The sequence below is a fragment of the Cucurbita pepo genome, chromosome LG08 (assembly GCF_002806865.2).
Source record: "Cucurbita pepo subsp. pepo cultivar mu-cu-16 chromosome LG08, ASM280686v2, whole genome shotgun sequence".
NCBI lineage: Eukaryota > Viridiplantae > Streptophyta > Magnoliopsida > Cucurbitales > Cucurbitaceae > Cucurbita > Cucurbita pepo.
In genome coordinates, this window is record NC_036645.1 from 2799629 (window position 1) to 2826286 (window position 26658).

The following is a 26658-nucleotide window of genomic DNA, read 5'->3' on the forward strand; positions in this document are numbered from 1 at the left end:
AGAAACATCTTGTTCTTAGTTCAACAATTTCTGATCTCAAGTGAACCTCTCAATAAGATTTGAACCCATATGAAGTTCTGACCATCTGTCAGAGAAAAAAGAACGAATGGATCTTGTAGGATTCCCGAGAAATTCTTCGATTTCTTCCGGAAGCGGATGATTATTCATCTGCTTCTCACGTTCCGTGAATAGCCGGGACATTGAGGAATATCCAGAAAAGCATTTAGGGAANCATCAGGTTCCCACCTTTGAAGAAAGGGAGGATGCCAAAGAATCGATGGGAAAAAAAACTTATTCCTATTGAGTCCAAATGTTTTGAAATGGGATGATTTAGTAGCATTTATATTTGTAGGAATGACCCAAGTTTGCTTGTTGGCATTTTGTATTTTGTTTTTGCTGATCTAATGAATCTACAACTTTTTTTTTTACTGTGCGAGACTTCAATCTCTTCCTTTAAAAAAAGGGGTTGATTCCCTTTGCACGGTACTGAGTGGTCCATTCTCCACATTGCCATAAATCTAGAAAAGGGCAGATAATACTCTTTGTTTGAATGATTGATCATGAAATTTACTGGATCGAACATTTACTGATAGGATCGAATAGTTGACTTACTGATGGGTCGAATATTTACATGAAATTTACTGGATCGAACATTTACTGATAGGATCGAATAGTTGATTTACGGATGAGACCGAATATTTACTGATAGAAGACCTTTGAACTATATTTAGAGTTTAATTAATTTTCCCTTCCTAAAAGGAATGTGAATGGTTTATTTATGGATGTTTTCCAATATAATTATAATTACGTATTGCATTAAATAAAAATGAGAAGAGGACAAACAAACGCCAGATTAGTTCTTAATATTTCTATACGAACATTTTAAGCAATTTTAGAAGCCGATCGGATCGGGCTAAATGGACCGAACCGGGCCGGCTAAGACAAAGCCGTTAACAATACTTTTAATGTGAAAAAAAATAAAAATAAAAAATAAAATAAAATCGTGGGATGCAATCGTCATTGCCAACAATCCCGATAACGAACAAATTTATCACCAGCTTTTTCTTTGTGGAACTTCCCATCCCGTGGGGCCCACCGTTACAACATTCCTATAAAAAAAAGTCTTTTTAAATATTCAAATTCAAAATTTGAAAATTCGCACGTGACTTACACGCGCGGTGTATTTTAGCTAAAAGCCCCCATCAACAGCTTAACAGTTGTCCGGAGCAAAAGCGCATTTTAGCCGTTTTCAACGGGCTTCTGACGACTGTCCAAAAAGTAAAGTAGCGAGCACCCAGTCCATTTCTTCCTCAGCTCTTTCAATTTTTGTCCATTCATCTTCTTTTTTATTCTTCAAAACAGTTCTCAAATTCTCTTCCTTCTTCTGTTTTGCTGATTTTCTCTCGTTCTTACCTTCTTGTTTTTTGGGTTTTGTGTGCTTGATTTCGAGGGTTTTGCGAGGGAGGTGATTGTTTTTTTTGTTGATTTATTTGAGTGGTGTTTGAAGATGACGACCATGGAGAGTTTGATTGGGCTGGTGAATCGGATCCAGAGAGCTTGTACTATGCTCGGTGACTATGGCGGTGGTGATAACGCCTTTTCTTCTCTCTGGGAAGCCCTTCCCTCTGTTGCTGTTGTCGGTGGACAGGTTCTACTTCTCTTTCTCAATTTTCTCTTGATTTTCGTTTCTTCTTTTGTTACTTCTGTAGCAAGTGTTGGAAATTCTTGTCGGCGTTCGATGAACTATTGTCGAGGAGGAGTTTCGGCTTTAGTATTTCAAAGTGGAGTTAGGTTGCTGAAGAATTCGTTCGTGGCTAGGGTTTTAGGGAGATGGAATGAGTTTTTCACTAAACAAAATGAATCACTTAAGATCGATTTCTCACTGTTTGTTTATTTCTCTCATGAACAGAGTTCTGGAAAATCTTCGGTTCTGGAAAGTATCGTTGGTCGCGATTTTCTTCCGAGAGGTTCAGGTGAGGCATTTGATCTTGGTTCACTTCGAATTGCTTAGTTTACTTGTTAATTTTCACTGCTTAATTGGTTACTTGTTCATAATTGCAGGGATAGTAACGCGGCGGCCATTAGTATTGCAGCTTCACAAGACAGAGGAGGGGTCGCAAGAGTATGCTGAGTTTCTTCACCTTCCCAAGAGGAGATTTACGGACTTTGGTATGTTGCCATTTCAATGTGTTCTTGCTTGTCTGCATATTTTTGTACACTTACGATTTTACTTCTTCTAAATTGCAAGTACTTTCCTAGTTGTTGTTCTTTGTCTGTTCTATCTTCTACTTGAATTCAACATTTCCTCTTGTTGTAACGTTCTACAGCTGCGGTCCGTAAAGAAATTCAGGACGAGACCGACAGAGTAACTGGGAGGACAAAACAGATATCCCCAGTTCCTATCCATCTTAGCATTTACTCACCAAATGGTATCTCCTTTTTGCCCGTTGGTTCTTTAATGAATGGCTCATTTACCATGGTTGTGGGAATTTGTTCGATCCTCGGTTGCCTGAACAATGTCAATTTTATATATATAATGGTCTTCTTGGTGATCCTTCTCTGCTTCAATTTGTTGGTGTTCATTGTTACTTTAGTAATAACCCATAATTTGTATTTGTATAATTTATAATGGTTTTTTTCTTCATTTGTTTGCCTTCTTTTATTGCTGTGTTCAATCTTAATGAACAACAAAGCTAATCTTTTTGGAAGTGATTAACCAGAATGGAATTTTCAGGACAATCTTAACACCTATTTACTTACTTTATACACCAACCGTTGTAAGGTTGATTGAGTACATTAATATTGAAATGTTCTAACTCTTGGTTTCTTTCGTTTTTCAGTTGTCAACCTAACTCTGATTGATTTACCTGGTTTGACAAAAGTTGCAGTAGGTATGTTTATATGTTATGCTGAAAAATATTTGGTTCAGCAGGATTTGTATATTTGTTGATAATAGATGTATTTTTTTCTCTTTAAATTAGAGGGACAGCCCGAAACTATTGTTCAAGACATTGAGGTCATGGTTCGAACTTATGTTGAGAAGGTAATGAGATTATATATTCCATTTCAGTAATAATTATTTTGTGATGAATGGTCAAGCCTTGCGTCACATAAAGTTCTTTGGGTACTCAAGTTATGGTTCTTGCGTTCGCTTCGTTTCTGTTTACCTTTATAACAACTTCGTAATTGCAATTATGAACACGTTGTGGTGCTTACCTTCTCGAATGTTAATTATGAGTGTGTTACATCAAATGTGATATTTGTTTTTTGCATGTTTTTTTTACAGCCTAACTGCATTATTCTTGCCATTTCTCCTGCCAATCAAGACATAGCCACTTCGGATGCTATAAAACTTGCCAGGGAAGTGGACCCATCCGGTATGCGCTGCTTGTATTTTCTTCCTTTTTCATCTCTCTCTCTCTCTCTTTTTGCACAATTGAAACGGTAAATTTTGTAGCTTTCCAAGTTTATGATCATGTTGTTGCTTGTGCAATTGAGTAGGGGAACGAACTTTTGGGGTGTTGACAAAGCTTGACTTGATGGACAAAGGAACTAATGCTTTGGATGTAAGTTTTAAAGCCTTGCTAAACTAATATTTAAAGCAACAAGATATGAGTTGTTAATGAGCTTATAAGTGTTACGGCCCAAGTCCACATCGGTTGGGGAGAAGAACGAAACATTCTTTATAAGGGTGTGGAAACCTCTCCCTAGCATACGTGTTTTAAAAACCTTGAGGGAAGCCCGTAAGGGAAAGTCCAAAGAGGACAATATCTGCTAGCGGTGGACTTGGGTTGTTACAATAAGAATACTCAGAGATTCAATGTTGCATATATATATCCTTAGTTTTTAAATTAAAGGAGGAATTAAAGACATATATATTCTTTTTATTCCTAAAGGTTTTGGAAGGAAGATCATATCGACTGCAACACCCATGGGTTGGCATAGTGAACCGATCTCAAGCTGACATAAACAAAAATGTAGATATGATTATTGCTAGGCGTAAGGAGCGTGAGTACTTCGCGACTAGTTCTGACTATGGACACTTAGCAAGTAAAATGGGTTCAGAGTATCTCGCAAAGCTCTTGTCAAAGGTTTGGTTATAAGTTCCAATTTTATCGTCTTTTAATGAAATTTTTGTTATGCTAGAAAAGGCAATCATTGTTATCGTGCATTCTTGTTCTTGTAGCACTTGGAGTCTGTGATTAGAGCTCGCATACCCAGTATCACTTCTTTGATTAACAAAAGCATCGATGAACTTGAATCTGAGATGGATCATCTTGGCCGACCCATTGCTGTCGATGCTGGGGTGAGAAACATGTTTGCTTTTGTTATAGATTGTGAAGTGCGTTCTGATCGTTACCCTTTTACTTACCTACTTCATCTCAGGCTCAATTGTACACGATTTTGGAACTTTGCCGTGCTTTTGATCGGATTTTTAAGGAGCACCTGGAAGGAGGGTATAGTATATAGTGCTTTATTAATTTTTTATCTTCAGTTCTTTATGATTTTCTTCTGAATATATAGAATGTAGGTACCATATTTATGAACAAACAAGGATTTCTTAATTTTCTCCCTCAAAGGAGAAGAAAGCTAGAGATTTAATAATTTTTGTTACTCTTCTAGGCGACCTGGAGGTGATCGTATCTATGGGGTTTTCGACCACCAGCTTCCTGCTGCTTTGAGAAAGCTTCCCTTCGATCGCCATCTTTCCATGCAGAATGTGAGAAAAATTGTCTCGGAGGCAGATGGTTATCAACCTCACTTGATTGCTCCCGAACAAGGTTACCGACGACTAATCGAGGGATCTCTGAATTATTTCAGGGGGCCAGCTGAGGCTTCTGTGGATGCTGTAAGTCGCTTCTTTTAGCTTCTCTTTTAATCGGACGTCATTATTAGTCTTTACGTTCTAGTCATTTTTGAGAGCCTCACATATGAAACTTCCATTTAGGTTCACTTTGTTTTAAAAGAACTTGTGAGGAAGTCCATTGGAGAAACACAGGTATATTATGAGACTATATATATATATTTATATCTATATATCTATATATCTTTTTTTTTTAAAATTTGTTCATGTTTTGATTTGGACTTTTAGGAATTAAAACGCTTTCCCACTTTACAAGCTGAGATAGCTGCTGCTTCAAATGAGGCCTTGGAAAGATTTCGCGACGAGAGTAAGAAGACGGTGATACGTCTCGTTGACATGGAATCTTCCTACTTGACTGTGGATTTCTTTCGAAGACTTCCTCAGGAGATAGAGAAAGCCGGAGGCCCGGGTGCTGCTGCTGCCACTGCCCCGGCAGGGGATCGATACGCAGAGGGTCATTTTCGGCGGATAGGATCAAACGTTTCCTCTTATGTGGGAATGGTATCAGACACTTTAAGAAATACTATCCCCAAAGCAGTGGTTTATTGCCAAGTCAAGGAAGCCAAGCAGTCGTTGCTTAATCATTTCTACATGCTCTTAGGGAAAAAAGAGGTAAATGTTTATTGTTCTCTATTTCTTGCCTATTTTTCTGTATGACCTGGGGCAACACCTAATTATGCTTATTTTCTCAAACGTTCGCCAGTCGTCGGTAGAATTCATGTTGCTGTTATTGTTGAGCTATGTCGAGGTCTCGACATGTAATTTTAACTGTTATTTGTTGACCTATGCTCGTTCTTCCTAATTAAATGGGGGGGGTTTTGCTGGTTGTCTGTACAATTTATGTTGTTACTGTTGAGCTATGTCGAGGTTGACATGTAATTTTAACTCATATGTGTTGAGCTATGCTCGATCTTACTAATTAACGTTTGTTCGGGAAGTTTGGGAAGCAAGGCCTTCGAATTCGGGATTTTCTTCCTTTTTCTTGTCCTCGGATTCACTTGAGTGACTCGTGATTTTTAGTTATTAGCTAGGATTTGGCAAGATTTTTAGAAATCATTTATTTGTTTTTCCATTCAGGCCAAGCAGCTTTCTCAATTACTGGATGAAGACCCTGCACTAATGGAGAGAAGGCAGCAATGTTCAAAGAGGCTTGAGCTCTACAAGGCAGCCAGGGACGAGATCGATTCAGTGTCGTGGGCACGTTGACGCCGATGAGATATATCAGACGCCTTGTATGATATATATATTAACTGAATTTGTTGGATTTATTACTATTCTTTTGTAGTCATCATCTTATTATGATGTATTTTTCGTTACTGTGATGTGAAGTCTGAACAATGGGATTAGATACTTGGTTGATGGTTGTATTGATCTTGCATCTCTTAGTGTAATATATTTTTTTATTGGCCTTCCAAGTTTCTGTGGATTGAACATATATATATTTTTTTGTATTTTAATCTTTAAATTATCCGTCAATCCAACTACAAATCAAGCAACATAAATGATAGGTTAACTTATAAAAAGTTATTAGGATATATTCCTTTCTGTATAAGTCTTCTTTTTATAAATATAAATTTATTTGATTTTTTTTACTTGAAATTTGTTATTATTGTTTAATTAATTTTAATCAAAATTGACTATATGGATATTTGTTGATTAAAAGGTCAGCTCCCATAGTGTGACGTGTGTACAAGGCCCAGGAACGAATTTACCACCGTATGGTTAACCGGCGATTACTAGCGATTTCGGCTTTATGTAGGTGAGTTGCAGCCTACAATCTGAACTGAGGACGGGTTTTTGGAATTAGCACCCTCGCAGGATCACGACCCTTTGTCCCGGCCATTATAGCACGTGTGTCGCCCCGAGCATAAGGGGCATGATGACTTGACATCATCCTCACCTTCCTCCGGCTTATCACCGGCAGTCTACTCAAGATTCTAACCTCAACCGTTGGTATTTTAACAACCAATAGTTATGAAATGGTATTCAATAATTTTTTTTTGCCATGTTAACAAACTACAAAATACTTAGAAGATAAAATGGATGAGAAAAAACCTTTCATTTATTTTTAGGGAAAATAAAACATTTGAATTTATAATCAAATTCTAATTTTTTTTTTTTAAAGGTTTCTGTTTTAAATTTTCAAAATTAACCTAATTTTTAAAAAACATAAGAAAATAGCAGTTAATAGAACAAAGAAATATGTGAATGTAAAAAATCAAATAATTATCAAACATCACTTAATATTATATAATTATACATTAAAATTAGTTGTTATATGGTACATTAAAATCGTTGGGAGCTCCCACCTTAAACATTGCACTGGTGTTTTGAAGACCCAAAGCTACTAATTATGTGTGATATTCCGCTATCCATTCGGAGTACACAATCAAGTAGGACGACACAACGACCATTACCTGCCCCTCACGATGTCGGGGAGATATCATGGACATCGATCTTGTAATTTAAAGTCGTCGTAGTAGCTATATTTATGTGCAATTCTACTTTCTTTTTATCAGCACTTCCTGGGGGAGTAATTCTGTTAGAGTTGCCAACATGTTCCTATTTATCATTTCTTATTGTTGAACATGAGATCGTTGATTCTGTTAATCCCAATATCGGATATCGGTTCAATAGGTCGATCTTCTTCTTCTGAAAAAGTAGAGATAGATGGTTCTTTACTGAATTCATCTGGAGAAAATAAAAACTGATTTCAGAAATCTTGTGACTGAAGAAGCTACAAACAAAAAACCAGATCATGATTTTCATATAAAATAACGAAAATGGTGAGACTATACACTTTGCAATGTATTTATCTATTAAAGCTTGAATTTCCTTGGCTTTTTGTGGGGATACTTCAATCCCCATCTTTTCTATTTTTCATTGTCGATCGATGTAAGTAAGTTTCTTATCGATATATACACAGAACCAATGCCCTGATTCAGTTCTAATTCATGAGACTAAAAGAGCAGATTTTGGTACTCTTTTCATCGAGTCCCTCTGTCACAAGGTAAATGAGAAGGTAAAGCATATGAAATTCATTCGTTCTCTTTTCTTTCGAAAGAGGTCTTTGTTTTTTGTTTTCCAAATTCTCTCATGAGCAGCCCGGTCAGTTGTTGATGTCATCCGACGGTCTGGAGGGCTTTTGATTATGTGGGTGAATCTAAATTGGCAGTTTCAGAACATATAAAAGGAGGTTATACCATCGCTGTTAAATTTTCTACTCGTTGTAAGAAATTTGTTGGGCAACAAATGTCTATGGGGCTAATGATTATAGAGAAAACATGGTTGTATTGGAGGTGCTTTTAATATTACTCAATGAACAAGCGAAAGATCCCCTTTGGGTAGTTAAACAAAGGGCATGAGGAAGTTTAACAAGTTGGTTAAAGATCTTGGTCTTATGGAAATACCTCCTTCTAATGGAAGTTTACTTAGTCACAGGTAGGTCATGATTCCTCCAGCTCTGCTTGATCGATTCTTTGTCTCTAAGGAATGTGATTTTTCTTTTTTTTTGTTGATAATTCTAGAGTTTTCAAGACAATGCTGGTTGAAGTTGTTCTCGGTTTTCCATATTCAATGGGTGTGATCCAATTCCTTCAAGGATACATTCTTCATTGGCTAAATAGGGTCGTCTTTGGTTCCTAAATCGAAGTTGTTCTGGTCCATCATGGTTAAAGCTCTTCACCCAAAATTATGGTCTGAAAGGAATCAAAGGTTTTTTTTTTTTCTTCAGCTCGTTTCAGTATTCTTCCTAGTGTTCAGCAGATTATTCTGTTCAGGGNGTTGTAAGAAATTTGTTGGGCAACAAATGTCTATGGGGCTAATGATTATAGAGAAAACATGGTTGTATTGGAGGTGCTTTTAATATTACTCAATGAACAAGCGAAAGATCCCCTTTGGGTAGTTAAACAAAGGGCATGAGGAAGTTTAACAAGTTGGTTAAAGATCTTGGTCTTATGGAAATACCTCCTTCTAATGGAAGTTTACTTAGTCACAGGTAGGTCATGATTCCTCCAGCTCTGCTTGATCGATTCTTTGTCTCTAAGGAATGTGATTTTTTTTTTTTTTTTTTTTTGATAATTCTAGAGTTTTCAAGACAATGCTGGTTGAAGTTGTTCTCGGTTTTCCATATTCAATGGGTGTGATCCAATTCCTTCAAGGATACATTCTTCATTGGCTAAATAGGGTCGTCTTTGGTTCCTAAATCGAAGTTGTTCTGGTCCATCATGGTTAAAGCTCTTCACCCAAAATTATGGTCTGAAAGGAATCAAAGGTTTTTTTTTTTTCTTCAGCTCGTTTCAGTATTCTTCCTAGTGTTCAGCAGATTATTCTGTTCAGGGTTTATCTATTAATTGGAATATTTTTATTTTTCTGTTGCTTTTATTTGTTTTATTGTTTTTCAGTTTTTTCTCCATGCTTTTGTAGAGTTTGTAATTTTCGAGTTTTTTAGTCTCTTTCTATTAAACCAATGAAAAGTTTTGTTTCCTTTGATCTCAATTCGACTTGAAGTTAAGAATCTTCCAGTAATTCATGGTTTAAAAAGGCAGGGGTAAAAAAAAAAAGCATAAAATACCTGCAATTAGACTTAAAAGCTTCAATAATAATGAACTCATGCATCATTTCAAACTCTCAAAAAGGTTGAAACCAATGTAAGAGAGAAAAATGAACATAAGTTAAAGCATCTAATCAAAGGAGGGCAAACAAAGTAAACGGAATAAAGGAAACTAAGCTTACCAAACATTATATTGAAGGAAGTTGGCGGTGGAGTGGACATAAAGTTGAGACCAATGTAAAATAGCCATGCTAATGCTATAGAAACCATGACATAGGCAGGCACCGCCAGTGCCCAATACCTACGCAGAAATTATTGCCCATTTTATTCACGCAACCAAACAATTATTTTACTACAACGTTTTTACTGCCAGGAAACAGAAGTAGGACTGTAAGAGTAATATTAGATATGACATCGCATTCTCTAGACATGGAGCCGTATATGCATGAACTTGTTTATTCACCAAAACAGGAATCTGTTCATACCAATTTCCCATTATTATACATTTAATCACATAAATTTTCTAAGGAGATATTGTAATCTTTCACAGTACTTCATAATTATTTTTACTTCATAATTATTTTTACTTCATAATAGTTGACAAAAGATCGATATCGACAATTTTTCTTTTTAAAGAAATCCTTAAGAAAACTAGAATTTTTGAGTCGTGGGATGAAAGATTTTGTGGGAAGTTCTCCATCTCAATCTGGTGAGTTTATGCTAGATTTTGGGAGCCTACACCCTCCCTCCAACCACGTTCAAGAGGAGTTTTGGAGAGAAATTTAAGATCCTTATGGAGTAACAGGTTGGTGTATTAGAGCTCGTTCGGTTTCACGAGATTGACCTTTAAGAATATCTATAGGTGGAGTGTGCACTGTGAGTTTGAGAATAGGGGGATTCAATAAATTGATTGAAGAGCGAAGTCTGATTGAGAAAACTCCTATCAATAGCGGTGCACTAGAGGCAAATAAATTTCAGGAGATTGTTCTTGACAAATCTTTAGGTTAAATGGAGTTATTCATGAGCATACAACTTAATGCACTTAGACCCCGATGCAGTTTTAATTTAACTAAGAAGGATGACTTCCTACGACTCCATACTCATAGAATAATTTCAGTTAATGCTTATTTTGTTCAAACAATGTAGCCCTTAAGGGAAGGCAAAATAGTGCCGTTCATAGCAATGAAATAGTGTCATTCATAGCAATGAAGAAAGAATAACAAAGGATCGGGATATTGCTGACCTGCTAGGATAGTAGAAGATTCCAACGGAATGCAGCCAAGAGTCTGGAACATATGCCCAGATCAAGTATACAACTGTTCATAAGAAACACAGAAGTTTAAGCTCAAATAATTCTTCAGACGTAATAAATGAAAGGAAAAATGATTCAATATTCCAATACTGTTCTGTAATTAATTGGATCCCAACTGTTTTTGAAACATTCCATTGTTAAACTACATAATCAAAGCTCCCTAACGCAAAGCAAACATATGTAGTGACTCAACAGGCATGTACATGAAGCGAACCTGTAGCAACCACTGTTGTGATGGAACCCACAAACCCGTAAACTTCTGAAGGTTTGGGGCCATGTTCTCCCGATAGCCCAAACCCAGGCGCTTTGTCATCTCTGTCCAAGGAGATCAAAGTTCGTTTCTTTGACAGACTGAGTATTCTTCTAGGGCTACTAACAGAATGGAGATCTTCCATATGTCAAACTTCTCAGCCCGGATATATATTCGGTAGTTCGAATTCTAAACTATCCCAATCCAAATTTCTCAATGTAGACTTCTTCTCAGCTAATCTTCAATTAGTTTCCTGCACTCGCATAAATTGTATTTTGACTGTGTATAATTTTTTCATAAAAATATAAATCAGATAAAAGATGTGCCAAAATTTTAGGGGCCAAATAGTTCAATTCAAACAGGAAGTGAAGACAACAGTTGATGATCAAACATCTGGACGTAGCTTGCAGTTGAAAAAAAAATCATAAAATGGAGATTCTGAACTTTTCATCGACATCAATTTCCTAGACATAACAGGTGAAATCTTAGTCAAGTTATTCCTTGTTTGGAGCATCAACGATAGTCCCCATGACACTTTTTTAAAGCCAAACAAAAATATGTCGGAACCGGTAGAACTCAACAAGTAGAGAGCTGGAAAAAAACAAGTGATCAGATTTTTCATGTTTGCTGTGAAAGCAAAAGAACGCGATAATACATATTCCGTTAATCTAAACATTCTATCAGAATCATCATTGATATTTTTCTCCCTGAGTTGATCGCGAAGACAGATGATTTCTAAGAGTTCAATAACTAAATTCCAATTTCTAAAGAATTTATCACGGAGATAATATAAATTAAAATTTACAAGCAAGTTGCACAAATATTCACAATGTTAGCACTACTATCAACGAAGATGAGAAAGAAAAAAATGAAAAATTAAAATCACCGACGCCGTTAGCCAAAGGAAATGCGATCCAGAACTTAAAGACATCGCAGTTCATTCTTGAGTGTTTAAAGTTCGATGGCCTGGAAAATGACAGCAATAGATTTTCTCAAGCGAGTTACTCAAATCGAACCCATCGCAAAAGAATGACAAAGATAAAGATTGTCTCGAGATCAAAATTTTCTATTCTCCACTCGTTTTCAGTAATTCAGACGGCAAATACAGCGCGATACATGCTTGGATCCAAGCGGAAACAGCAAATCGGCAAATCGGCAAAATGTAACGACCAATTCAATCGAAAATTTGGAAAGCAATACAGAAATCAAACGGAGTAATGCAATTGAAATTCTTCTGATATGAAAACAAGAAATCGAAATTCTTACCATCGAGAGAAGTGATCGCGCGCGAGAGAGGAGGAATATCGCAGGAGGAAGAGAGGGGATTGACTGTGCCAAAGCCACTGAAAGCTTTTTTCTTTTTTCATATTCATTTTATTATTATTATTTTTTTTCACATTTAAACATTTCATCCCTTCATTATACATCTAATTTATTATTATTTTTAAAATAATGTATTTCACATCTAATAGCTTTCATCATATACACTTAATATTCTTCGTCTCCACGTCCTATTTAATTAATCTACAAAATTATATATATAGGGGGACAAGACGGGAATAAGGTGGGGTCGGGTTGGGGATGGAGACGAAAAATGTAATTTGTGTCACAAGTCGAGGGAAAAATTTCTCTCCGCTCGCTCCCCAAATCTCCATTAAAATGAAAATTTTCACCCGAGTTAAATGAAACATCTCTAAACATATTTTGTGAGATCTCACGTCGTTTCGAGAGGGAACGAAACCTTGCTTATAATGGTGTGAAAACCTTTCCCTGGCTGACACATTTTCAAATCTCAAAGAAAAGCCTAAAAAAGACAATATCTGCTAGCGGTGGACTCTAAGCCCTCGGAATGTGGTGTATATGTATATGTATATGTATATATATATATATATATATATATATATACACACACGACATAGGACACAACTTTAAGAGCGTGAAAATGATATTAATATAAATATCCACGAGTATGTGTTACCTAGAGTAACAAAAAGATGAGACTAGAGGGTTGTGTCAAAAGAGACCTTAAGATGGATTTAGAGGGACTCAGGCATATTATATGTTCATAAGCATAGGGTTATTTCCCCTAGAGATGATGAGTGTGGACACGCACTGTACGATGAGCGCGAATGCACACAAATGAGGGTGTTTATGAGGCACATAACACTATGGGTTCCGCTGACCTCCGGACGTCGCTACAGATTAGCTTGACTAGAGGGTCCAGGGGGTGTGCGAGCGCCCTGGGATTCACACTCGTAAGATGATTATATTGTCCAAGACTGGAGTCCACCCCTAAGATGATTATATATATATATATATATAGCTTTAAAATATTTAATTACCTACGAAATATAATGTACAAAACATATCTCTATCAAATCTTTACAAAATATCTACTACATATCTCGATCTTTACGAAATATCTACTACAAGGCTTTATATCCCAACAGAAGAAGCTCTCGATCTTTTCCTGTAAATAGGCATCATGCTCCATAAAACAAAACTTGTCCTCACCCCGCCTTGTGGACATATCTACGACCGACACAACCCATATCGATTTCGGATTTACTAAAACAGCCTAATCTAATAGTATTTGGGTTGAGACAGTTCGGGTCAAATTTTCTTGAAACTAACCACCTTGACACGACTCAATTCAATTCAGTTTGGCTGCTTTCACCAATATTTGGTAAGCTATATCTTTCGTAAGGTCGACCATTCAATACTCAATATCTATAAAATTTAGACTTTGGGAGAAATAATAAAATAAAATAAAAATAAATAAAAATGTTGAGCTGGTCCAACTAAAAAGGTTTGAAATTGATATTAAATTAAAAAACGGAATAAAATTTTATAATTAAATTTACATTTATTTTAACAATTAATTTCCTCATAGTCAAAACTATATTTAAATGCGATCCAATCGCCCCTTACAATTTACTCAAAAGAAGATAATAAAGGAAGACCATAGCCGTTGCAATTACGCGACCCTTAAAAAAAAAAAATAATAATAATAATATAATAAGGTAGTGAAATGACATAAATACCCTCCACCGACCGTAACGCTCATTCTGAGGCAAAATTTACGTGCCAATTCTTACGGTCAATCCCTTCTCTATTTAAACCACCCACTCGTCCTCCGTTTGTTTCCGCGTTTTCCCTCGTCTTCTTCAGATCTCTTTCTCTCTCTCGATCTTTGGCGCGCTCCGTTTTCAACTGTAAGAATCAGAATCTTGCTCTCTTCTTTTTCGCCTCATATCTTTGTTAATTGCGTTACTTGTTGTTTGATCTCTGCATTGTCTTCTGTTTCCGCTTGAATTTTGTTGCGTTTCTTTGTTGATTTGCTTGGTTTTGCTGCTACCGTTTGGATCCAGCCTTGTTTTTCTTCTGGTCTTGTGAAATCGTGTGGAGAATCGAGAAATCTTAGCTTTTGAGGCTTTTCTTGTGCTGTGTGGTTTTAAATTAGTTAGTTTNTCATTCTCTTAGATCTGTCTTTGAATTTATTTACCGCCACTTTTCTGGTAGGCTAAGAATGGAAAAATTGAGAATGAACTGCGAAGTCTTTACTTATGGCTTGCATGTTCTTTCGCCTGTTTGTTCTGTAAATGATGCTTATTGGCAGTACTAATTGTGTTATGAATGTTTAACAGTTGTGCATGTTTTTATTTCTGGATCCTAAATGCTGAGCTTATGTTTTTCGTGGTGTTTTCTTTGTTGAAATAAATTACTAAGGCCAGGCATGTCGGATCTGCGAAAAATCGATGAAAGCAAATATTTATATTAATGTTTTGAAGACTTAAGTTTTTGTTTTTTCTCCTCTTCTTTTCTATGTTCGAGAATTTAGAGGATATATAGACTAAGAAGATTTGATTGCATGTATCATTTAAGTTTTAACATGTTATGCTTTCAGCCTAATGTTCTTCCATGTTTATCTTGCCTGTCTCTCCTCCTTGCTTTAGTGCTGAAACCTGGTTTTGACATACTTTTATCTGGCTTCATGTAGTTAGTCACTTCATTTTTAAATCAGTGTGATGGGGACTGTCGTTGATGCTGCTCCAATGAAGGTATAATTTGACTACGTTTTTACTTCCTATATTGAGAAAATTTATGCCAATTGAACTAATCAGAATCTCCATTTTATGATTTTTCTGGAGTTATTGGGGATGGTTGTCTTTGCTTCCTTCTTGGATGAACTATTTGNTCCATTTATGATTTTTCTGGAGTTATGTGGGGATGGTTGTCTTTGCTTCCTTCTTGGATGAACTATTTGACCTGAAATTTCAGAAAAGTTTGTTCTGATCTACGTGGTTCAAATGAAATTGCAGGCAACTAATGGAAGCTTAGCTGAGAAGAAGAAGCCTACAGTTGTCTTTGTTTTGGGTAAGTATACTTTTCAAAGATTAAATGCATTCGTAGGTGCTTCCTTTCTACCCTCCTTATGAGAAGAACTTCCATTTATTTTTTTATGCTACATTTTGTTTTGGGTTCTAAGTGGTAGTTGGATTTTCTAATTACCAGGTGGGCCAGGTAGTGGCAAGGGTACTCAATGTTCAAATATCATTGAAAACTTTGGGTATACTCATCTTAGTGCTGGTGATCTTCTTCGGGCAGAGATCAAATCTGGTTCAGAGAATGGGTATGATATATGTCCTCGTACATATGTTTCCAAACTTAAATAAGCATTCATTCAATCCTTATTTGTTTATTCATGCATAGTTGCCAAAGGTTAAAAATTCCATGCTTTTGGTGTCTCATTGCTTAAATTGAAGGAAATTCTGAATTTACTGTGAATTCCTATTTGTGCTAGATGTCAGGAATGCAAATTACATATTGTCTACTGATCCTACCATTTGACTTTCTCAGGACGATGATTCAAAACATGATTAAAGAAGGGAAGATTGTTCCTTCAGAGGTCACAATAAAGCTCCTTCAACGAGCAATGGAGGAAAGTCATAATGACAAATTTCTCATTGATGGATTCCCTCGTAATGAGGAAAATCGTGCTGCATTTGAAGCTGTTGTAAGCCATTTTCCTCTTTTCTCTGAGCATGGTTCTTTTAAAATCAAATTCCATTCTATACAATTGATTGTTGAGGTTGTTGTACAATCCAAGCTAGTAGTTCCATTTCACTTGACACAACAGTATATTTCATTGATGTTTTGCAGACAGGCATTGAACCATCTGTTGTCCTGTTCTTTGATTGTCATGAGAAAGAGATGGAGAGGCGCCTGCTGAGTAGGAATGAGGTTTGAAGGGATTCATTTCTCTTGTATTTACATTTTTTCTTTGAAATTTTAATTTGACGTTAAGAATTTCCTTTATGGATATGATTCAGGGAAGAGTGGATGACAACATTGAAACAATTAGGAAGCGGTTTAGGGTTTTCTTGGAGTCGAGCATTCCTGTGATTGAGTACTATGAATCCAAAGGAAAAGTTCGGAAGGTTCTGATTCTTTCTCTTCAAACGTCAGTACTTTTTGGTCTATTTTTATTTTAAATTTTGAATCATGTTCTACTCTTCTTAGATTGATGCTGCGAGGCCTATTGAGGAGGTTTTTGAATCGGTTAAAGTTGTTTTTACTCCAAAAAATGAAAAGGTAAGTTTTGATGATATGCTGTGTATATTTTTTTTCATTAACACGTCTTGCAATTGCTTGATAGAGAAGCTGAAACTCAGCGTTAGTTAGGCTGATGAGAAAAGTCATCAAATTTGGAGGGCTTGGGATGCCTATATAGTTCTGCTTCTTATTGGCATCAGAAAGAGATGCCAACAGAGTTTGTTGTGATTGTAGCCAAATTCCAAAATCTGAACCATGCTTGAGAACCAAACTCACACCGAGGATCTGTTTATTTGTAGGGAATTTGAATGTCCAACATCTTTTCATGCTGGTATTTAGATGCCGGGCAATTTGGAAGCCCAATATCCTTCTCATAGTCGTGTTTGTTTTTTAACTGGGAAATTCCAATAAATGTTTTGTAATACAAATTAGATGAATTTTGCATCCCAAGACTAAAAATTTAAATGTTGAACTTTTGCGGCACTGAATCTTTACGCATAAGACTGTTGCCTTCCGACCTTTTGTGGCCCTGAATCACCCTTGTTTTCTTTTTTGCTACAGTCTTGTTATGCGTAATACATTCTGGCATTCAATTCCTCATTACTGGTACTAATATTGCTGTGCTTTGCCTTGTTGCAGGCTAACTGAAGATCAACTACCCAGTAGTTTTGCATTAATATCTGCTTTAAAGTAAGCCTCATCACAAACTTTGCTGATTGGCTTTTCTGGATGATAGGTTCTTTGAAAAAAAATTAAAGAAAAAAAAAAACTCTTGGCCTGTAGAACATTTAGGTTAGGTGATAATAAGATTCGTGACTGTTATCTAATAAATCAACTATGTCTAATGAGCTCTAGGATTTCAATTTCGAATCATACTTGATAGACTAATGTTGTTATTTAAGGAAGAATATATTTGACTTTATGATTGCAATTTATAAAGCTGCATAAGTAGCATTTCCCCATTTTTTAAACCTTCGTGGCTGCTTCAATTCCATGTTTCTAATTTTTGTTTTGTTTTTTATTCTATTGGTAGGTATTGATTTTGGTGGCTGTGTCAGAGTTGGATGTTTAGGTTCTATTCTATACAAGGAGTTAACCATATATTCTTATTATTGTTACTGTACTTTGTTACTAAGATTTGTAATAATAGTAAGTAGCAGGTTTCTTTGCATCTTACATAAAAGAAAAAAGAAAAAGAAAAAAAAAAGGTCTATGTCTCTATATTCTTATTGAGATTGTATCCATTGATTTAAATAATAAAGGCAAGTCTTGATTCTCTACTATTGATCTTTTATTAGCATTGTCTCTTCCCTTCAATGCATTGATCCACCCCATCCCCATCCCCATCCCCATCTACACAGCCTTCAGCCATTTTTTGGCATCTAAAACTAAAAGCAGCCTCATTATATAACTTTTGACAGCTTCTTACACATAATACAGACAAGGATTCGCCGACAGACAAGGATTCGCCGGTAGATCATTGTAATGCTCATCTCAATTGAAGGGGAGAAAAGAAATGATCCATCCACAGCTTAACTGTAAGAGCTTCAATTTTTTACACCTTAAAATGCATGGAAATTTTGAATGATAGCTAGTCCAACTGATGTTTTTAATATATTTGACATTTTCTTAAAAATATTATCAACTTTGCATACAAAATGCAAAATTCTTGTACTTCTAATAGACACCGATACTTTTTTTATATTTAGAGATCTATTAGATATAAGTGGGTAAATAGATGAGTTTAAAGAGACCTTAGAAAGACTACAAAGGCATTCCAAACCGACTACAAGACTAGGACTATAATACAAGTCATGAGTGATAGTGAAGCCAAGTCAGATCAATTTTTGATGTAGAAAGTTCAAAAACTATCTATCTTCTAGCAAACAACTAAGATTTACCGAAAAGTTGAGACATTCATGGTTGTTATTAGATGGATATGATAGGTTAAACGAATAAGATACCATTGTCCTTAATGGCATCAATGACAATCTCAATTTTGCCTTCAATTTTTGCACTCTTTGGAGGGTCGTAAGAGATTACAAATACATCAGCTTCTTTACATCTCTCAGCAATTAGGTTCCCAATAATCCGACACGCATTGTCATCAGTGGGCGATGGCAATGAATACCTTAAATCCTTGCAATTGGTGCTTGCTGCCGACACCACTTTGCTTGTTCCTCGATGCATCACTTTGGCATGTATGAACCTCCTTGAAAAGTATACATCCAAAACAAATGGTCTCATGTACATATCTGTTCTTTGCTTCCATGATTTCCTGTTCGGTCTTTTTGAAGTTTCTCCTCTAGATCTTCGTGTCCAGGCTGCTTGAATGATAGAATTCTACAAAATGAAAACACGTCGAAACCTTAGATAAAATGTTCTACTCTTACGAAGTACGACATTGTCCTCCAACATGTGGTTTCTAGACATTTATTCGTAAAGATATCCACCTTTCAAAGGATCAAATTGTATGATATTGTCCACTTTGAGCATAAGCTCTCGTGACTTTGATTTTTGTTTCCCTAAAAGGCTTCGTACCAATGAAAATGTTTTCCTTACTGATAAACTCATGATCAACTCCTTAATTAGTCAACATGAGACTCTCTCCCACAATCCTCAACACGAATAACCTACTCTCCTAAAAGATAAACCGATCAGGAATCCACAAACACGAATGATTAAGGCTGAAAAAGAATTATAGTTTCCGTTATTCCACTTTTTCACTCCGTCCATTGCTTTTGCTCATTTCAGTGCCCATAATTCTACTCTATTGGGCTAGAAAACATCTCATCCTATATTGAAAACCCCCTTTTCAATTATAAAAACAACAATCTACTATCGTTTCTTCATCATAGATTGAGATCTTCTTCTATGAATTTAATGCATAAATAGATTAAATAGATAGAATAATAGCAAACAGTATCTTTTTAGCCGATCTCTATCTCATTCATTAAGCATTTCTTGAGATTTCAGGAGCAACTGTGGAAGGTGGAAGCTTGGAATCAAACTTTGGGTGTTCTAAAAGCTTAGGGAGAACAACCCAGATTCCAACTCCTTAACTAACTCTCAACCATTCATTACAGTTTCGACTAGACATTCCGTCGAACACCTTGGCTGCAAAATCCCAAACGCCATCCCTCTCAAAAAGAAGTGGGAAGGATTCGAATGCTATTTCATTCAATTTCAGTCCCTCATCAAAACAAGACTAACAACTTCACAATTTTTTCGCGATGGGTATCGTAGAATTTCCATCATTCTTCGAAATCGAGATTTTATTTTTATGAGATAAATTATTTTTTTTTTGTCTTTGCAGAAAGAAACAGGGGTAAAGAAGAGAAAACGTACTCTATTGTGCGTTGAAGGAGAAGGAGGTTTAATGGCGATTGAGAGCTTGGAAAACGAAGAAGGCCATGAAAGAGAAGTAGTAGGTTTTTGAATGAAACCTGAAAGTAATGTGGCGGAGGGTGGATGAAGTGAAGCTGACCACGACGGCGACCCGGGAATTGATGAGCTTAACGTTCCCATACTCCCAGTTCGGCCTCCAGGATTCGCTTCAGCTTCAACTTCCACTGGTATGTCTCCTCCTCTAATAGAATCTCTTGATTTTACTCTTTTTTAAACTTATGTCTATATAGTTGCATTCTCTCTCTAAAAGAAATATTGGGTAAACTATATGCTAAATAGTTAGGGTAAAATTTGACCTTTTTAACCTTGCAAAGTTTCAATTCTATCTAACGCCTTATCTCCAAAAAAAGAAAAAAAAAAAAATTGAACTTCTGAAAAAATTGGTTTTAAAATTAAAACTTTATAATATTAGGAGTAGATATGAAATTACTGCATATGAAGAGGGTTTTGATATAATTAAATTGTTTAAATTAATAAAAAAAAAAACTCATCATTTCAATAGTATCTTTTAATTTAAAAAATTGTTTGTAAGGGTTAAATTTTTACATTTTATTAATACCCTGCCCATTAATGGAACTTTTAGAAATTTTGTCCCCAAAATTAATAGTAGGCGTATTTTTAAACATTTTTTAGAATTTTTTTAAGTTTCAATGAAAGTTTAAGAATATTTTTTTTAGATAAAGTATAAAATTCATATTATTTTATCGTAGTTAAATTTGGTCTCACTTTTTTGTTCTTGACATCACTATTTAACGCCTTATCTCCAATAAATAAAAAAAATGGAACTTCTGTTTAAATCCTCATGAAACCAAAAAAAATAGTGTTAAAATTAAAACTTTATAATATTAGGAGTAGATATGAAATTACTGCTTATGATGAGGGTTTTGATATAATTAAATTGTTTAAATTAATAAAAAAAAAAACTCATCATTTCAATAGTATCTTTTAATTTAAAAAATTGTTTGAAAGGGTTAAATTTTTACATTTTATTAATACCCTGCCCATTAATGGAACTTTTAGAAATTTTGTCCCCAAAATTAATAGTAGGCGTATTTTTAAACATTTTTTAGAATTTTTTTAAGTTTCAATGAAAGTTTAAGAATATTTTTTTTAGATAAAGTATAAAATTCATATTATTTTATCGTAGTTAAATTTGGTCTCACTTTTTTGTTCTTGACATCACTATTTAACGCCTTATCTCCAATAAATAAAAAAAATGGAACTTCTGTTTAAATCCTCATGAAACCAAAAAAAATAGTGTTAAAATTAAAACTTTATAATATTAGGAGTAGATATGAAATTACTGCACATATGATGATGGTTTTGATATAATTAAATTGTTTAAATTAATACAAAAAATATTCATCATTTCAATAGTATCTTTTAATTAAAAAAAATACATTTATTATGAATAATCATTTTTTAAAATATTTTTGTTTTGAAAAGTACCCTTAAATTTTTAGATTTTATTAATACCCTAAACATAAATGAAACTTTGGATAATTCAAGATTGTTTTTTTGAAACTTTTAGAAATTTTGAAAGTTTTTTTGAAATAAAGTATTATTGATTTTCATCCAAAATTAATAGTTTAAGTATTTTTAAACATTTTTTAAATTTTTTTAAAGTTTAAATATGAAAGTTTAAGAATATTTTTTTTTAGATAAAGTACAAAAATTCATATTATTTTAACCCAGTGTTCTTGACATCATTATTGTTTTTTTTTTTTTTTTTTTTTTTTTTTTTTTTAACGTAAAATAGAAACGAGCAATTTAGCCAAACATGTTGATGTTTGCTTGAATTTACAATTCTACCATCATTCTTAACAACCTAATAAGAGATAAAGGTTAAAATCTTCTAAACAAAACTCAAATCCAAATAATACATAAATACTCATAGGCTTTATAGCATTTGAAATTTATGTATAATATTTTTAATTGATTTGTCTCGTCTTTATATCATTTTTATATATTATTATGTTAGATTATAAATTTGATATTTATGATTTGAAGAAAATTAGAGTTTTAAATGATAGAAATAGTCTCTACCCTTAATTAGAGTTTTTAAGGGCCCATACCCATATAATATCCAGATACATAAATTAAACACTCATAGGTTCATATTTATATTTATTATAGTGTGATACCCCTAACCCATTTTCAAACAACAGAAACATAATATATAAACTAGATAATTAGATGATTACGTGGAGGCACAGGGGGTGGGTGTAGGGAGAGGCTGAAAACCGTGTCCAAGTGTTGCCTTCCACACTTGGTCCACGTTGGAGATTGAGTACCCACACTCGTGCTCCGTCCACCCTTCCATCGCATGCACAACGCCAGCAATACGCCACGCGCTCATCACTCTTCTCTCCAGCCAATTCTGTAACCATTTGTTCATGTATGTCTGCCTTTAGCACTTGTCTTCAAAATGTCTAAAATTAATATTTTTAAAATTTTATTTCTAATTTGTTCTTCATTGTTTTCAAATTTCAAATATTAACCATTTTCCCCACATAACATTTATTACGTTAGAAAAGGCTGATAAATATGACATTCTACTCTACTCAACACCCAAGCTCTTGTTAAATTGAATAGCTCTTCTACACTAAATCTCTCTCCACCCTATTAAGTTTTTGTTAGAAATCACCCATCTCCACAATGGTATGATATTGTCGAGCATAAACTCTCATAACTTTGCTTTAGGTTTTCTTCATACCAATAAAGAGTTTATAAGATCATTTCCTAAATTAGCCAATGTGAGACTCGTTCCCAACAATCATCAACAATGTGAGACTCATTCCCAACAATACTCAACATCAAAGCCATACTACTTTTTATTNTAACTTTGCTTTAGGTTTTCTTCATACCAATAAAGAGTTTATCATTTCCTAAATTAGCCAATGTAAGACTCGTTCCCAACAATACTCAACATCAAAGCCATACTACTTTTTATTAACACAAATCGAGAAGAGATTACATGACACTCTAGAATACTTGCTTTCTATTGCTTGCTAGGAAAACTTAGGAAGGGTAGACGAGTATTTATACTAGAGTCTAGGCAATAGATCTCCTTTCTAAAATATCTAAGTATTTTTATTCTAAAATATTTACTAAACCAACCTTTAGTAGAGTGGAGGAGCATTTATAACGGTTAACAATTTAGTTCTAAAATATTTAATCATTTATTATTANTTCTTGCTAGGAAAACTTAGGAAGAGTAGACGAGTATTTATACTAGAGCCTAGGCAATAGATCTCCTTTCTAAAATATTATTTTTATTCTAAAATATTTACTAAACCAACCTTTAGTAGAGTGGAGGAGCATTTATAATGGTTAACAATTTAGTTCTAAAATATTTAATCATTTATTATTAAAATATCTAAAGTTTTTCAGTTTTTCTTTAAAGTTATGTTCGTTCTTAAAAAAAACCTTAATCATTTCATATAGATTGGTTAGACATAAGCTGATAATATTTGAAGAGAGAGTACCTCGCAGGAGTGGAGATTTTGAATAGAAGGAGGAGCCTTCATTGCAGGGGTGCAGTGGTAGAAGCAGTCTTTGCGTATAACCTTTGGAGGTAACTGTGAGAAGGGAATGAAAGTGGTTCCTTTTGGTGCCTTCAGTTGTTCTTCCTTGGTAACATCATCTCCCACTAACCATATCTGCGTCAATTTATATTTGTTAACATTATTTGCTTGAAAAACAAGAAGAAAATGGGTGAAAAGATTTTTGGAACTCACATTTTGAGAACAGCCTTTTGAAACCATTAGATTGCTCTCAAATTTGGTGTTGGATGATTTGTTCAGCTTCTTCAATTCTTCTTCACGTAACACACCTACCTGCACAACCAAAATCATGAACTCTAAACTTTCACCTAAAAACTTGTTGTGCATCGAAAGTGGAACAAATGTACTCACAACACTAATGAACGGAATTACACAAAGAGACACTAAGATATTTACGTAGTTCGGAGAGAAGAAGTTCCCCTACATCACGGATAGCAACCAATCACTAATCATCAAAGTGTTACAAGTGAATACCTCATTATCACACTACAAAATCTCTCACCAATATGTCACTCAAGAAATACATTGTGACACACAAAATTCTCTCAAACTTTGATATCAAATTCCGATATCAACAACCTCCTAGACACACCTTTTATACAGGGATAATTCATGTAGAATATTAATAAAAAACGATTGCATGAGAATTTATAACCAGAATAATAATAATAATAATAATAATAATAATAATAATAATAAAAAAGAAAAAAAAAAGTTGAAGGTTATATGCAAACCTGAAGGCCTCTCTGGCACAGAGAATAAGCAAGAGCAGAAGCCAGTTTTGTAAGTTTGCCGGTCAAGACAACTTGGGTAGCACATTTGGGGATACTATTGAGAACTACAGCCACGGCCAGGCTACTCCCATCCACCACCCTCACTCTTAGCTTAGGGTTCCTTTGAACATATAGCCCTCCATATATGTTCAGCTCCTCCCCCTGCAATTTCCAATTTTTTGTTGGCGTTCAACTGAACTGAGAATTTATTTATTATGATCAGATATTTGTGAAGAAATGAGTCGATTATTACCTGATTCAACAGACCTAAAGTCAAGACTTTACAACCCTTTTGCTCTGCCTCTACTATTGCTCCTTCAATCAAGCTGTTTATTGGTTGGTTTTGCCATTGAAACAAGTACTGCACATGAGTGAGTTCAAAGCTTTGTTTATTAGAGAATAAACTATGCAACTTCAAGAATTTAAAACGCATTTATTAGGAAGAAGTTTTTACACTCTTATAAGGAATGTTTTGTTCCTTTATCCGATCAATGTGGGATCTCACAATCCACTCTCCTTGGAGGCCCAATGTTCATGTTTGCATACCGCCCAGTGTCTGATTTTGATACCATTTATAATCGCTCAAGCCCACTGCTAACAGGTATTATCCACTTTGGCCCATTACGTATTACCGTCAACCTCACGAGTTTAAAACGTGTCTGTTAGGGAGAGATTTCTACACTCTTATAAGGAATATTTCATTCTCCTCTCCCACTGATGTGGGACCTCATATTGAACGAATAGGGGAACAAAGTATTCCTGGTGTAGAAATCTCTCTCTAACGGACGCGTTCTAAAATCGTGAGGTTGATGGCAATATACAATGGGTAAAGACGGACAATATCTGTTACCGGTGTGTTTAGGCTGTTACAAATGTATCAAAGCTAAACATCGGGCGGTGTGCCGGCGAGGACACTAGGCTCCTAAGGGGAGTGGATTGTGAGATCCTACATGGAAGAAAAGAACAAAACGTTTCTTATAACAGTGTAGAAACTCTCTCTAACAAACGTGTTTTAAAATTGTAAGACTAACGGTGATACATAACGAACTAAAATAGACAATACCTACCATTAATTGGGTGAGTTACACAATTAGAGAGGTCTAAGATCATTAATAAAGCAAATAATAATTAGACAGAACCTGCACATTAAACTTGGGGATGGCCCATGTTTGGATATTGAGCTTTTCAAATCGGTTCCTCTCAACGACAAATGTGCGGGCATAAATCCAAGTCAACAACATTGACCCCATGGTGATGGGAGAGAGGAAGTGGAGATACCAGGTGGAAGTGTGGGGCCTGGAAGCCAACTCAGGAAATCCTAGCCGTAGATGATAGATGGACTCGGGAGTTGTAAGATGAGTCAGATGAACCACGTCAGCAACCTCTTCCTCTCTCTCGAGGGATTTCTGGTACAGAGAATCAGAAGATTTGTCCACTGTGCCGTAGATGTAATCATAGAATGGCATAAAGAGGGAGTAGTTGGTGCGGAATTGGGTGTGATGCAGCGAATGAAACCTGTCATTGTAACACAACTTTTTTAAATAACAACCCCAATTTAATATCTATAACGGTCCTTAAATATTGTCACCATATAACATGGAATTACACACTTTTATATATAAATCTAGAGACTGAGTTTACATATATAGATAGCAAAGTTATAACAATATGTATTTGGATTGAAAAAATTAATCTAAAATTTAAAAACTATAATTGAATGCTATAAAATTGAGAGACATAAAGATAACAGGGAAAGAAAAATATAAGGGTCTCGAGACCTAAGATATAAAAGGGTAAATTTTAATCAAAGTTAAACCTAAATAGATGAATTTGATCCAATAAAACCCCTCCCAATCAAATATTTTGTTTTAGTTCTTAAACTTGCATGAAAAAAAATATATATATATAGTTTTTATCATCTCTAACTACACTTAAAAATAAATTTCTAAGTATTTGAAACATAATTTGTCAAAATATATATTAGAATCTTGAAAATAAATAAATATGTCAAATAATGATATTTTACATAAATAACTTGAGTTGAAACACAAATAATTAAAAACCTAAAAAAAAAAACTGTCATAATACAACTCATAAACACCTCATATATTTAATATATGAAAGAAAGGAAAAAAAAGGAACAGCAAAAAAGAGTAAAGGAACCAACAGAGAAATATTTTGGAACTCGGTGATGGTCCCATGGACATGTTGGAGGCAGCTGTCCCCGTTAAATGCATGCAAACAAATGTACTTTTTCTTTCCTTTTTTTCGTTAAAAATTTATTTTTTGTTTTTTCAGAGAAGATTTTGTTTGTAGACTTTCATAATTATTTTATTTTATGAGTTTTTTTTTTTTTTATTAAAAAAAAAAAAAAAAA

At 34.7% G+C, this 26658-nt stretch overlaps 5 protein-coding genes across 8 annotated transcripts in view; 2 read left to right on the forward strand and 3 right to left on the reverse strand.

Moving 5' to 3' along the window:
* The first annotated feature begins 1295 nt into the window (after window positions 1–1295).
* Window positions 1296–6282, forward strand: LOC111800454 (dynamin-related protein 1E). The gene is made up of 15 exons (XM_023684148.1): window positions 1296–1648; window positions 1910–1973; window positions 2062–2169; window positions 2328–2429; window positions 2841–2891; window positions 2982–3043; window positions 3287–3377; window positions 3502–3566; window positions 3897–4091; window positions 4187–4306; window positions 4387–4457; window positions 4624–4849; window positions 4949–4999; window positions 5093–5476; window positions 5942–6282. The coding sequence occupies exons 1-15, from the start codon at window positions 1508–1510 to the stop codon at window positions 6068–6070; spliced, it is 1860 nt and encodes a 619-aa protein (XP_023539916.1). The 5' UTR covers window positions 1296–1507; the 3' UTR covers window positions 6071–6282.
* An 818-nt stretch (window positions 6283–7100) lies between these two features.
* Window positions 7101–12347, reverse strand: LOC111799668 (phosphatidylinositol N-acetylglucosaminyltransferase subunit P-like). 4 transcript variants are annotated; one of them, XM_023683101.1, is made up of 6 exons: window positions 12245–12347; window positions 11869–11944; window positions 10943–11231; window positions 10660–10732; window positions 9599–9717; window positions 7101–7555 (listed from the first exon to the last, which is right to left on the reverse strand). In XM_023683101.1, exons 3-6 carry the CDS (start codon window positions 11121–11123, stop codon window positions 7434–7436), a joined length of 495 nt encoding a protein of 164 aa, XP_023538869.1. In that variant the 5' UTR covers window positions 11124–11231; window positions 11869–11944; window positions 12245–12347; the 3' UTR covers window positions 7101–7433. The 4 variants fall into 4 exon arrangements, with proteins under 4 accessions (XP_023538869.1, XP_023538870.1, XP_023538868.1 ...); XM_023683102.1 differs by having other exon boundaries at window positions 11865–11944; window positions 12245–12337; XM_023683100.1 differs by lacking the exon at window positions 11869–11944 and having other exon boundaries at window positions 12245–12345.
* A 1746-nt stretch (window positions 12348–14093) lies between these two features.
* Window positions 14094–17817, forward strand: LOC111801185 (UMP-CMP kinase 3-like). Its single transcript, XM_023685187.1, has 10 exons — window positions 14094–14193; window positions 14979–15039; window positions 15301–15355; window positions 15494–15611; window positions 15839–15995; window positions 16142–16222; window positions 16312–16419; window positions 16502–16573; window positions 17174–17224; window positions 17568–17817. Exons 2-9 carry the CDS (start codon window positions 15007–15009, stop codon window positions 17180–17182), a joined length of 633 nt encoding a protein of 210 aa, XP_023540955.1. The 5' UTR covers window positions 14094–14193; window positions 14979–15006; the 3' UTR covers window positions 17183–17224; window positions 17568–17817.
* A 599-nt stretch (window positions 17818–18416) lies between these two features.
* On the reverse strand, window positions 18417–20275 carry LOC111801186 (50S ribosomal protein L18-like). Its single transcript, XM_023685188.1, has 2 exons — window positions 19883–20275; window positions 18417–18877 (listed from the first exon to the last, which is right to left on the reverse strand). Exons 1-2 carry the CDS (start codon window positions 20060–20062, stop codon window positions 18482–18484), a joined length of 576 nt encoding a protein of 191 aa, XP_023540956.1. The 5' UTR covers window positions 20063–20275; the 3' UTR covers window positions 18417–18481.
* Window positions 20276–21969: 1694 nt separating this feature from the next.
* The window catches only part of LOC111799672 (protein ECERIFERUM 1-like), a 7700-nt gene continuing 3011 nt past the window's right edge, over window positions 21970–26658 (reverse strand). The window contains exons 5-10 of the mRNA XM_023683108.1: window positions 25421–25796; window positions 24535–24642; window positions 24243–24443; window positions 23683–23781; window positions 23431–23604; window positions 21970–22322 (exon numbers count right to left, since the gene is read on the reverse strand). Of these exons, the coding sequence (XP_023538876.1) occupies window positions 22143–22322; window positions 23431–23604; window positions 23683–23781; window positions 24243–24443; window positions 24535–24642; window positions 25421–25796 (1138 nt within the window). The 3' untranslated portion in view covers window positions 21970–22142. The remainder of the gene's footprint in view (window positions 22323–23430; window positions 23605–23682; window positions 23782–24242; window positions 24444–24534; window positions 24643–25420; window positions 25797–26658) is intronic.

What these genes read in the sequence shown, in the direction of transcription:
- LOC111800454 (XM_023684148.1), top strand. Translation starts at nt 1,508, where the DNA reads ATGACGACCATGGAGAGTTTGATTGGGCTGGTGAATCGGATCCAGAGA. An exon ending in AAGGAGCACCTGGAAGGAGG is followed by an intron (nt 4,458 to 4,623) that starts GTATAGTATATA and finishes TTACTCTTCTAG; the next exon opens with GCGACCTGGAGGTGATCGTA. An exon ending in TGCTCTTAGGGAAAAAAGAG is followed by an intron (nt 5,477 to 5,941) that starts GTAAATGTTTAT and finishes TTTTCCATTCAG; the next exon opens with GCCAAGCAGCTTTCTCAATT.
- LOC111799668 (XM_023683101.1), bottom strand. Translation starts at nt 11,123, where the DNA reads ATGGAAGATCTCCATTCTGTTAGTAGCCCTAGAAGAATACTCAGTCTG. An exon ending in CACAACAGTGGTTGCTACAG is followed by an intron (nt 10,733 to 10,942) that starts GTTCGCTTCATG and finishes TCTTATGAACAG; the next exon opens with TTGTATACTTGATCTGGGCA. An exon ending in TTCCTTCAATATAATGTTTG is followed by an intron (nt 7,556 to 9,598) that starts GTAAGCTTAGTT and finishes TATTTTCTCCAG; the next exon opens with ATGAATTCAGTAAAGAACCA.
- LOC111801185 (XM_023685187.1), top strand. Translation starts at nt 15,007, where the DNA reads ATGGGGACTGTCGTTGATGCTGCTCCAATGAAG. An exon ending in TACAGTTGTCTTTGTTTTGG is followed by an intron (nt 15,356 to 15,493) that starts GTAAGTATACTT and finishes TCTAATTACCAG; the next exon opens with GTGGGCCAGGTAGTGGCAAG. An exon ending in GCCTGCTGAGTAGGAATGAG is followed by an intron (nt 16,223 to 16,311) that starts GTTTGAAGGGAT and finishes GATATGATTCAG; the next exon opens with GGAAGAGTGGATGACAACAT.
- LOC111801186 (XM_023685188.1), bottom strand. Translation starts at nt 20,062, where the DNA reads ATGGGAACGTTAAGCTCATCAATTCCCGGGTCGCCGTCGTGGTCAGCT. An exon ending in CTCCTTCAACGCACAATAGA is followed by an intron (nt 18,878 to 19,882) that starts GTACGTTTTCTC and finishes TTCATTTTGTAG; the next exon opens with AATTCTATCATTCAAGCAGC.